General features: G+C 40.1%; 1 protein-coding gene across 1 annotated transcript in view; it reads left to right on the top strand.

The window, feature by feature from the left end:
* Positions 1-12,939, top strand: part of unc79 (unc-79 homolog, NALCN channel complex subunit) — a 46,794-nt gene that overhangs the window by 4,065 nt on the left and 29,790 nt on the right. The window contains exons 3-13 of the mRNA XM_030789287.1: positions 3,127-3,440; positions 4,772-4,942; positions 5,548-5,643; positions 6,051-6,106; positions 6,452-6,581; positions 6,741-6,805; positions 8,149-8,237; positions 8,771-8,811; positions 9,316-9,344; positions 11,430-11,659; positions 12,492-12,663. Coding sequence (XP_030645147.1) covers positions 3,127-3,440; positions 4,772-4,942; positions 5,548-5,643; positions 6,051-6,106; positions 6,452-6,581; positions 6,741-6,805; positions 8,149-8,237; positions 8,771-8,811; positions 9,316-9,344; positions 11,430-11,659; positions 12,492-12,663 — 1,393 coding nt within the window. The remainder of the gene's footprint in view (positions 1-3,126; positions 3,441-4,771; positions 4,943-5,547; positions 5,644-6,050; positions 6,107-6,451; positions 6,582-6,740; positions 6,806-8,148; positions 8,238-8,770; positions 8,812-9,315; positions 9,345-11,429; positions 11,660-12,491; positions 12,664-12,939) is intronic.

Below are 12,939 nucleotides of genomic sequence, written 5' to 3' on the forward strand. Positions count from 1 at the left end.
GACTTTTGTTTCTATCAGACAAACACACCTGATTCAGCAACACAAATTTGATTTCGTGGGCAGAATTCTAAAACAGAGCTTTATGAAATTTCTCTGAACTGTGGTTGCAAGTGTGGAATGGACAAGGGCTAAAAGAACATCTGAATATTAGATTAAAGTGTGTTAGAATAGGCTCTGGTACAAAATCCTCCAGGTCCCTTAAGAGTAAAATTGTCTAATCTGCATTAAGATAATTGTGTGACCCATTTGTTAAATTTCTTAGAGGTAAAAACAAGCTCATTTAAGAGACATCTCAATAGTGACCTCTTAGTTATTTTGCATGCCTGAAATTTTGAGCATGCCACTAATTTACAGGTGCTTATCTATGACAATCTTAATACATTCAGCAATTCATACCTCAGGAATCTCCAGTGATCTCATGTTTGTTCAGATCTATCTCTCGCACTCTTTGGCAGGGAGAACTGGGGAATATTAAATGCATGTGTAGAACAGAGGTCTGTATTATAGAACTTAGACAGGAATTACACAATGACAGAAGGGTTGGGCTCAGGCAAAACAGGTTGACAGATACACAAGAACAGGTAAAGCACAGAAATAAAGACTGACCGGATTACACAGACTCACAAACATGTATGAGTCATCTGGCTAGGATGCACAGAAGTAATGCTCAGAGTTGCGCTCGGAGAGGTATTTAAACAGACTAAAATCTGGACTGAATGAACAGCAAATAGGTGAAACGGATAATTAGCCGAACGGCTGATCGGGCTGCCGATTAGTAGGCCAGCGATGCTTAACGCTGAATGGTAGAACCAGCCGGGGGAGCAGACAAGGTCGTTACACACATGCCTCCTATTTTCAAAAAATAATGACATTCTTGATTGCTGGAATCAGACATGCTGAAAGGCAGAACTCAGAATGCATTTAGAGATGCAGAGCGAGAGCAAGGAGGCATACATGAGAATGTTCACGGAGACGTGGGAAATATTGAAACGGTGTATTTCATTACTGTATAGGTCATTACCTTCAAGGAACAAGACAGTGATTGATATGGGACAATTAACTGTATTTAAAACTATGGAAATGTATATTTCATATAATGTGTAGACTGGTAACATTATGTTAATGATCATTCATTTATAAAATTGTAAGGAAAATATATGTAGACGTTTATAAAAAAAAACAGCATTGCTGTTTCTATCTGTTCAGCATTTATAAATTAAAAGATAAGTGGAAATCTGATGACAGTAGTCTTGAAATAGTTTTTTTTTTTTTAGGTTTCAAATGACTGCAAATAGTTCACTCATGTATGGAAGCTTGGACCACAAATATTCAGTGAGAAAGCATTATTAGAGTAGCTTGTAATCTGAGAACTGTCTGTTAAATACAGATGGAAATGGCTGTGTTTGAGTGTTACAGTGTGCATTAATATGTATATGCTTTTGAAAAGTAAGTAAATAGAGGCATAGATTATTAGCTGAACATGTTGTGTACTTATGCAGTTTAGAGTGATGATTCAAAGTTGTACTCTGTAAGATTTGGAATATTCACAGTTAATTCCTTGTTCTCTCTCTCTATCTCTCTCTCTCTTAGTTATCATATTCTTACTCAAATGCCACCTTTTTGTTTCTGACTGGCTGCTTTAAACTACATTGTAATGGACCAAATAACATGATGAAGAGAGGAAGAGATTTTATGAGCCAAAATCTCACAGAGTATAGCTTTTAGAAGTGCATTTTTATTGTTTTGAAATGATGATATGTTGTATTTCAACACCACAATTCACTCAGTACATTTTAGAGATGTTGAATGTTTTGCATTGCTGATGAATGATATGTGAACACAACAGCATTTTATACAAAACTACATCAGATAAAGTGTAATTCATGACACATTATATACTGTTTTACTTAATGTACATCAAAAGAGCAAACTTCCCTCCTCTCCCCCAACCCCCCCCCCCCCCTCCCCCAAGACCATCTCAGTCCAACAAAAACATTGCTCCTGTTTTTCTTCAAAGAATTAAGGGAAAAAAAGCCTACTTCCCAGGGGACAGCAAACACAAACGTCCATCCCCCCCCCATTAGTTCACAAGCATAATGCTACCAGCCATCCCGTTTGAAACAACCTTATTCCTTTTTCATTATGACTTTCTTGCCCAGCTGTAGACTAGTTGCACATTTATTTTAGAACTGGAATCCATATGCCTGTTGGATCTCATTATTTCTCTTACCCTGATGATACTGAAACAGTATCATACCGTATTTACATACAGACATTATTTTTTATGGTGCAATAAACATGTGTTGTGATCAGGGAACATTTAGTCTGACCCCCCACATACATGTTTATTACAGACTAAAGCATGTTTCAGAAGTGTCATCTCTGTATTGTTCCCCAAACCGATTTGAGATTTCTCTCATCTTTGACAGCCCCCGATAGCCATTTTCTCTTGAGCATAAGCCTGGTCCATTTGGCCTCCTAATTGGTTTGGCTCTCGCAGCTGCCCTTGGATTGATTTGGTTCGAAAAGGGGCGGTCTGTGTCAAAAGTTTGTCGTTGTCTTTTTTTTTTTAATCCTCTGGAGAAGTACGGGGCTGCCACTGAAAACATGCCATTTTTTTATATTTTTGCTCCTTGTCACCAGATACGCATGAGATGCAGTGATCACTGTAACATTTCTGCAAGTGTGTTTCCGAGCTTCTCTTTTCTACAGTTTTTTTTTTTTGTTCATTTTTGAATAAAGAACAATTAAAAGTAAACAGAGGAAAAAAAGAAAGAATGACAGAACGAAAGAACCAAAGAGAGAACGAACGAAAGAAAGAAAAAAACAAATCAATACGATTTTTTCCATTTACTGAATTACATATATTCATGTGTTGAATAGACCTCTAAGTAAGGAAGAAAATAAACAAATAAATAAACAATCAAACCACCTTTTTGGGATAAAAAAAAATTAATAATAATAACATACATGAATCGCGACACTGCATCCTATGTGAGGTATATCTGGGTTTGGTTCTTTTCTACTTACACTGTCCTTTGTAGAACCATTTCAATGTAATGTGCTGTTTCTTTGTGTCTTTGTTGTCTCTTTTTTCCCCTGTTCCTTCTCTCTCCCCTGGAGCAGCATCCTTTCCCGTACAGGCAGGAAGGAAAGCCACGAAGCTTCCAATCTGGCCGTCCCAATGACCATGTGTCTTTTTCCTGTGCCATTCCCACTCACCCCATCTCTAAGACCACAAGTCAGTTCCATCAACCCCACAGTTACTCGCTCCCTCCTTTACAGCGTTCTGCGGGACGCCCCGGCCGACCGGGGGGGTGCCACGCAGCAAAGCCGGGACGCTCAGCTCTCAGACTATCCGTCTCTGGACTATCAGGGGCTCTATGCTACCCTCGTCACCTTGCTTGACCTGGTGCCCCTGCTCCAGCACGGTCAGCATGGTGAGTGAGAACCTTCATCCCACACCGACTAGGGTGCCCCGTCCACACCCTCCCAGCTACTTCTTTGTTCTTTTTTTCAGTTGACCTGTTTTCGCACTCAAAATGAAACATCAAGCGTCTCCCTGATGGATTTGAAGGGCAGACGGGAATCTTGGACAGCTGGATCATGTTTACTGTGTCATTAATTTTGGTTTTGCAATGGTTATGGTAATTCATAGGAAAGGCTTGAATGATTAGCCATGTGCCAGTGTTGCTAAATATTCCTGTATCTTGTGCCCTTCTGTCTTAACCCTGTCTAAATATGCTGGTTAAGTCAAACAATATGAAAGACTTGATATGGCATTCGGTTGTTTTTCTTGGTATTGCTTAGAAAGGAGCCAAAGACAGGAGGCCATCATCTTTTAACTTAGATCTTTAACAGACCTTACAGCGAACATGACAGAGCCTCAAATCTCTCTCTGTGACGTCTAGGGATATCTCTATAAATGTGATTAAGATAATGCTTTCTCATGTACTAAAACTAAGTGTATGAGCTTTTGTTTTTTTCATGAATTTTTCATACAAGTATATAAAAGAAAGCAACACAAACATCACGTCTGGGAGCTTCTTTCTGTTCTGCTCTGCACTCTGCTGGAGGCAAACTCTTGATGCTCAATTTTAATGGCTTCTACTGAGCAACCATTCCTCTAAAAAGAGGCTTGTTTCACAAAATCACAATTCCAAGTATTTTTTTTTATGTTTTGTATGTTTGTGCTGTGTAATGAGAGATTGGAGAATACAGAACATCTGGACTTTGTGCTAATCTGTCGTGATTCAGCCTACTAGCCAGAACAATACTGATTTATTTGGAAAGCAAAAGAATGAGAAATGAAAGAAATGAAAACCTTTGTGCCATTTTGTTTAACTCTCTTATATACTTAAGATACCAAATACACATATCTGTTCATAGCATGTTTCAGCTGGAGGTGTGCATGTAAGTTACCAAAACTGTAACAGGAATCTATACCGATAATGAATGCATCAAAAGTTATGCCTTAGTTATAATGTCAGATCTACGGTTTACCTACACAAATATCTGCATGTCGATTTGATAGACTTGGACATCTAAAAACTGTACAATTAAAAAAAAAAAAACAGCAAAAAAAAAAAAAAAAAAAACTAAATTCTCCTAAACAATGCTTTTTATTGTTTGTTTGTTTTATGTTCTGAATAACTTGACACTCTCCCAGTCTAGAGGAAAAGGTAGTGACACTGGTTTCTCTCTCTCTCTTGTTCTCTCGCTCTCTCTCTGTCTGTCTCTGTTATTTTCTATTTCCGTTTCTGCATGGCAGACCTGGGACAGGCCATATTTTACACCACCACTTGCCTCCTGCCTTTTCTCAGTGATGATATCCTCAGCACTTTGCCCTATACCATGATCTCCACTTTGGCCACTTTCCCTCCGTTCCTGCACAAAGACATCATAGAGTACCTGAGCACCTCCTTTCTGCCAATGGCCATATGTGAGTACAAGAAAGAAACAGATATTTTTATTCATCTAGTGGACACTCCAGGGCAATTTATTTCATTGATTTGTAAGTTCATGTATTATCTGACCACCGCAGTGTATTTTTTTGAGTGAATATGAGTTGCGGTGAAGTTAGGAAGCAGTGTGAGTAAATTGTAAACAGTGACACATTACGTGACTATAACCATTCTCTTCCCCTGTGGTTTCAGGTATGTTTTTTGTTTCTGTGAAATGTCATAAGACCAACACTATGAGACATGTTTTTTGCACAGGCAACAGTTTGAAGAGATCAAGGGTCATTTGTCATTAGCAAAAAAGGACATACTTTCAGAGATAAATAGAGACAGAGCCAAACGGTCTTAGAACATAGTGTCTCAGATGGAGAGAGACTGAAGGAGAGGGACAGAGAGAGACCACAGCTAAATTTCCCCAGAGATCTCTCTCCAAAGAGTGTCCTGAGAGTTGTGTTCTGGCTACTTTCACTCAGACTTGTGAGGACTACACTGATAATATACAGTGATGGAACAACTATACAACTAACAGTTCTGACTATCTAAATTGCTATAATTGACTGTTTCATGGCTACATTTTATTTCACAGTGGGTTCAACTCGACGTGAAGGAGGGGTCCCTGCTTATGTCAATCTGTCTGCCTCTTCTATGTTAATGATTGCTATGCAGTACACCTCCAACCCAGGTAGGGATGCCAGTGAATCTACAAACAGTTATAGTGAAGCCAATGACATTGTCCACAGGTTCACTAAGCGCGTTTTCAGATTGGAGCGATGTTGTTACAATGTTCTCTGCAGTTCCTGATGAAATAAGCTTTACATTGACTGTGGGCTCTTTTCCTCTGTGGAGCTGTTGGAGCAGTGATTTTTATTCCCTGAAATAAAATAATGACTCTCTCTCTTAAAGTTGTGAGATAAATATAGCATAGTCTTTAATTGTTTTTCTCAGCATTGGAACAAGATTTTTTTTTTTTTAAAGAGAACATCTCTGCTGATGAGTGGTGTAAATTCGAAAAGATTGAATTTGTGGATTTTTCAAATGTAACAGTGTGCCAGATTTACTGATGTGGAAACTCTTTCTGACTGTTTGCAGTGTACCACTGCCAGCTCCTGGAGTGTTTGATGAAATACAAACAGGAGGTGTGGAAGGTAAGGAACTGAGCCATCAGTAACTCTCATTCTCACAGAACTAGCATTGCTCTGTTCTACCTCTGCACATGTTAGTCACTGCATATGCATAACTGCATCTCCACGAAAAGTGAGAAAGAGATCAGAAAGTCAGACACAGAGGACCCACTAGAGATTTTGTGGAAGCCTGTGATCACACAAGTGCTTTTGATCTTCATTTCTGAAAACAAGTTATAAGGGACGATACAGAACTGCTGGCATATTGTGGATTGGTTGGAATCACTAATCCTCAAAGATTATTGCTTTGATCTCTTTGATCAACCTTTATTCCAGAAATACCTGCTCTTTGTCTCCTCTTTTTTCAAGGATCTTCTCTATGTCATATCCTATGGACCGTCCCAGGTGAAGCCTCCTGCTGTCCAGATGCTCTTCCACTATTGGCCCAATCTGAAACCCCCCGGAGCAATTAGTGAGTACAGAGGACTCCAGTACACAGGTGAGTGGAAATCATCTGGCCTAGAATGTAGCTGGCTTCATTTTGGTATTGTCTTTCAAACCTGGTGGGATATTCCTATACCAAAAAGATTCTGATTTTCCTTTTTTGTTCTCTCCACTCCCGTTTCCCATGTACCGACTCGTTCTTATGGCTGTTCAGCTTGGAATCCCATTCACTGCCAACACATCGAGTGTCAAAATTCTATTAATAAACCAGCAGTGAAGGTACTGTGTCTTTTCTCTGGTCTGTTCTACTGGCAGTAAATGACTTTTTTAATTGTTATCATTATACATTTGAACCATATTAATGTAATCTTGACACTGAATGGTACTAAAGACCAAAGTATTGAAAGTACTATTCTAATAAGATGTCTATAAAACCAACAGAGTGACCTATCATATATATCATATTTACCCACTTTTGTTTCCATGAGAAACTACTAAGCTTCAGTGCTTCAGCATTATCTGATGGACAAGCAAACCAAATATGACCTCTTATTTTTCAGAAGAGTTTGTTGCTTTAATAGTTGCCATTATAGACATGTTTTTAACTGCAGATTGAATGAACTTTATTGTAAATGAAGTTAAATTGAGAGTACCTTTTCGGTCCTTACAGTGTCAGCTTCAAATACACACACACACACACACACACGCACACACACACACACAGATCAACAAACAACTAAGATAAGATCTGTAGCCATTTGTTCCACCCTGTCAGTGTTGGCTCAGCTTGTGCTCTGCACTGAGAGGCAGAAGAGGAAGAGACAGGTGCCGGGTTTCACTTACCTCAGGCCTGGTGGGTGGGTGGGTGTGCCGTATGCATTAGAGGTTGAGTTGTTTAATTGGAGCTGATGACCCCTTACTGCCTGAGGTGGAGCGGTGCTTGTGACTGTGTAAGAGTGTGTGAGTGTGTGTGCGTATGTGAGTGTGCGTGCGTATGTGTGTGTGTGTGTGTGTGTGTCCGTCTGTTTGTCTGTCTGTCTGTCTTCAAGATACTGGAGATTCCCAAAATCAATGCTTTTACAATACAAATTCCCAAAGACATAGAAAATGGAAAGAAAGAAAGAAAGAAAGAAAGAAAGAAAGAAAGAAACAAACAAACAAAAAGAAAGAAAGAAAGAAAGAACTAGCAGAGATGTCAGATACTGGACTGACAAACAGTCTGGTGTGTGATTTGGAGTGTGGATATGATTTGCATTGAATGACATTAAAGAGCTGAGAGCAGGCACAGGGCACTGCTGTCAGTGCTGCCTAGACTGTAACAGTGCACATGTGGTTTCCACATCCAATTTTAGCGATGAAGGACTGTCTAGTTACTGTCAGTGTTACTGTAGGTGAAACCCATCCACACTATTCAAATCTAATTACACTAATTTACACTCTGTTGAACCAGAAGTTTCTATATCTTTAAATGTTTGTTGGATTTGGATCCTTGCCACTGGTTGTAATCATTTTAGGACAGAGATGGTGCTTCTCAATCATTGTGTCCGATTTTAACAGTCATTAATGTTAATGTGGTTTGTGCCCTGTCTCATGTATTTTTTGTCTCTCTCTTCCTTTCCTAGATGTGCATTGACCCCACTCTCTCTGTTGCCCTGGGAGACAAACCCCCTCCTCTTTATATATGTGAAGAATGTAGCCAGAGGATTGCAGGGTAGGTTGTTGTTGGAAAATATCCTCTGGAGACCTATCAATGTGGAGCTTGGGGGCTGCGACCATTACGGCCAGGACTGAGAGAGAGAGAGAGAGAGAGAATGTACTCTTTCACAACCTGCAGTCTGCCTGATTGCCACAGTCTTCATTCCAGGATGCGCAGTCACCATGGTTACATAATCTCTTCCAGGTCCCATGAGTCTGTAATAATATCATTATCAGGAGTCTAGGGCTGTTGGTTCCCTTCCTGATGGTTAATACTGCATTTCACTAATGTTACTCTGAATATAAGTTTGGTCCTCAAAAAGAGCTACATTTTGCTTAAACAGACATTTTAGAAATCTTCTACTTCTATATGGGACCTGAAAGGAAAGATGACTTTAGGGAGAGTGGGTGGGGGTTGTGACAGCTACGGTTTGTCATGAGTGAGAACATTTGTGTGTGTATATTTGACAGGAGAAGGGGGCTGTGTGTGTGTGTGTGTGTGTGTGTGTGTGTGTCCCTCTAACGCTTTCCTGTGTTCCTCCCATGCAGGGACCATGCAGAATGGCTGGTTGATGTGCTTTTGCCTCAAGGTCAGTATTAAAAGTCCTCATTTAAAACCCATATATGCCCACGTACGCACACACACTCACACGCACACACATACGCACACACATACACGCACGCGCCCGTGCACACACACATACACACATATGCACACAAATAAATAAGTGTTAAAATGCTAGAAGGCTGGTGGACAGAGGAACTAAATACATTTATAAACCTCCTGTCCACTGTCATGTATAAATAATCCACAGCCCAAAGGTTTCTATGTACTCAGGAAATGTTCTTCTCTCAAGGTCAAAACATTTTTAAAGCATAGCAAACACAAGGTCTGTGAGAATAGTCCCACATTTAGACTTAGCAAAGGGAAGCTACCAAAGAATGAAACACAGACTATAGCATTTTACCAGATTAAACAACACGGTTATTATAAGAAACAGATACTTCATGAATAACTTACTGTATGCTTTCATAAACTTGTGAAGTGAAGTGTGATTCTATAATGAAAACCACTATTGCTTGGCTCCTAACAGCTGAGATATCTGCTATATGTCAGAAGAAGGTAAGATTTTAGCCATTATTGATTTGTGTTCGTGTTCTTATCTTCATCCCGCCCCTCTGAGGCCCAACTGTACTGTCGTTTCTAACCATTTTCTGACTGTTATTTTAGTATGACTTGTGGTTGTCATGGTTTTCTGCACGATTGTTACCATGGCACTGTGGATAGCGTGTTCTTCATGTTGTGTCTGCCTGATATTTCCAGCCCTTTCTCACAGTCTCATCCATACTCTTATATTTCCACTGAGCCTCCATCTCATTATCAATCAAAGGTATACTGATATCAATGAATCATTATCATTTCATCTGACATTTAAGTCACGTATTACATACTGAGATTAAAAAAAAAAGAAAAAAAACTTTGACAGTGATTCATATGATAACAGCTAAATTTAAAAAAAACCCTTCATTTCAAATCACTGAAAAAATCAAAAGATGGCTAAAGTAAGAGGTAATAATTATACAAAAGAAACCCTTCAAGCTTTGAGGCATTGATTTTTCATTTCATATGTAATTCAATATTAATGCACTTCTGCTTTTTCATGTGAATTACTTTTGTAAACCAGAGTGAGGTGAAATTTCCAGTCACTACTTAAAGCAGAACAGGATTCCCACAACTGAAACAGCAAAAGATTCACTAGCATGACCCTCTATGAATCTGAATATTTCTGGAGGAGTTTCAGGGAAAAAAAGTGGTCCATTAAAAAAATCTTTGTCTAAGAGTTCTTTACCATAATAGAACTTGAGGGGCATGATTATCATTTTTCCTAAGCACAATCTACAGGGCACATGACTTTGTTCTCTTGTTTTCACGGTCACACACACACACACACACACACACACACACACACACATTGAGTGGTGAACAGCAATCTCAGGTACTGTGGGCAGCTGAGACCAACCTCATGCTGCTCTGTCAACCACACCACGGCACACCACACACAAACACACGCACACGCGCGCACGCTCACACACCCACACACACACACACACACACACACACACACACACTTTCTCTCTCTAACTTTCATACACACATGTGCTCAGCGTTACCATGGGAGACAGCTGTCTGTCAGCTTGGCGGGACTTCTGCAGGATTTAATCCTTGGTCTCTTTAAATAGGCTTTGTGTGCATGCATGGAAATGCTCTTTCAACAGTCACCTGGCCTCATGCCAGCTTGCTCATTTAGAGATGTGTATTGTTTCAAAAGACTGATGCTCTGATCATTTTCGTGCAAAGTTTTTGAGCAACAAAATCCAGAAATAATGTATCCTGCTGTGCATTTTTAAAAACTACCCATAGAGACAGTAAAATTCTCTCATGATTTACTGTTGACAGATTTTATTTACACGTATACCTCCAATTAATACTTTCTTGCCTATTGTGATCTTATCTGTTTTGTTTTATTTGCTGGGCTTCCAGTCACTAATGTTGGGTCAAAAGCTGCAATCATGTTGTAAATTATATCTGATTGTGGTTCAACCTCTACGGGTAACAGAGAACAGACACTCAGTCAGTTGTCTAGATCAACCATCTACTGATAAAACTGAAAAAGTTTTGAGAGATTTTGTCAGTTTTATCAGATCCAGGCAGACCAGGAGAAGCTCCATTCAACCTGTACTTCATATGTACTTCTTTTAGCTTCAGATCTGTCCTCCACTGTTGAAATGGATGAAAACACTGAGTGTTGGGGTCAGATAATTTGATAGGCTATAATTCACCTCAGTCATGAGCATTGTTTGCAGAGGCTGATCAGATTAAGCCTGTTCCTCTGTCACCACCCATTTTATTTTTAGAAAAGTGAGAAGCCCTGGGGACATGCTAGTTACCTCCTCTGGGAGCAATACCGTTAGACTCTAACATTACTGAGCTGCTATTGTCTGATATCCTTAAGTGATATTGATTTCTCTCTCTTCCGTATGGTCTTTCTCTCCTATCCTCTCCTATCCTCTCCTCTCCTCTCCTCGTCCATCCTTTACTATCACCACTCTCATTCTCTCTGTCTCCCTCCGTCTCTCTCCGTCTCTCTCTGTCTCTCTCTGTCTGTCTCTGCCACTCTGTTTCTGTCTCTCTCTCTCTCTCTCCCAGAACTGCAGCTCTCATGTGAGGAGGGCAGTTGTCACCTGCTTCTCGGCTGGCTGCTGCGGTCGGCATGGCAACCGGCCTGTGCGCTACTGCAAGCGTTGTCATGTCAACCACCACAGCAGTGAGGTGGGGGCATCGGCGGAGACTCATCTGTATCAGACGTCACCCCCTCCCATTAACACGCGGGAGTGCGGGGCAGAGGAACTGGTATGCACCGTAGAGGCTGTCATCAGGTATTACACACATCTTTAACTGATTTATTTTCCCTCAGGAAATGTGGCTCTCCTCTAGACACTGAGATGTCAGTTAATTCATTATTTGATATTAATCATGAGGAGATCTGTTACAGGTTTAACACATGAAAAGAGCATGCAATATAATCAGTCATTCGTACCTGGTAGCGGAGCCTGTGTATTTTTTCATCAGTAATTAGTTCACTTTGAGATTCAGCCTACTCTGGCTGTCCCCTTTCATTCTGTTATAGCACATCCCACAATTCTGACATCATGTAAGTGTCTAGTCAGAAAAGATTGCCCGTCAGTCAGCTTGTTTATAATTCATCCATCCCTTCATTTATTCTTTCAGTCACCTTAATTCAGTGAGGTGTTCAGCCTGTGACCTCCAATTCGGTGTATTTGTTGGTTTATGCTGCACTTTCTGCTATGGTTTGTCAGTAAACAAATCTCATACACCCTTCATGAGATCGACTACACAGTAAAACTTGGCTCGAATGCAGTCAACAGAGAATACACAGAGCATTATATAAACCACACTGCGGATAAACACTCCAGAGTTATTTTACCACGGGCCAATTTGCTGTGCAATAATCCACTTCATGAATACCTCAACATCAAATTTGCCAGTGCTAAATTCAAATTACTGTATAGTTTTGTATATCTACACTTGCTATAGTAACCGTAATTGAGGGTGCTAAAAACCAGTAATTGCACCAACATAGAATATAAACTCGCTAAAGCCCAGGCAAATTTAAGTCCAGAAAATGTTACGGGGGACAAATCAAAACTTGCAAAATGACTGCGTCTTTTTCTCCATCCCTTGTCCCAGTCTATTAAAAGAGGCTGAGATCCATGCTGAACTAAGGGAGTTTGAGATGAACCGACGGAGACAGATGGGTCTCTCTGCCTCTCACCACTCCCTGGACAATCTCGAATTCGACAACAAAGAGGACGACCAGCATGATCAGAGACTACTCAGTCAGTTTGGCATCTGGTTTCTGGTAAGCAATGGTTGCACGTGTGTGTGTGCGTGTGTGCGTGTGTGCGTGCATGTTCATGCTTGTGTATGTGTGTGTCTGTGTGTGTGTGTGTGTATCTGTTTCGGTACTCCCCTATAAAGACAATATTTTCACAATGATTTGTTTTATTTTGTTTTGTTCTGTTTTCAACAATTCAATATTTTCTTTACAATATAACTATTATCCCCATGACTAATCATTACTCCTGTCAATCAGTGACCACTATCAGAACCACTAGTGGTATTCTTATTACTGTTA

The sequence above is a fragment of the Chanos chanos genome, chromosome 1, assembly GCF_902362185.1.
Source record: "Chanos chanos chromosome 1, fChaCha1.1, whole genome shotgun sequence".
NCBI lineage: Eukaryota > Metazoa > Chordata > Actinopteri > Gonorynchiformes > Chanidae > Chanos > Chanos chanos.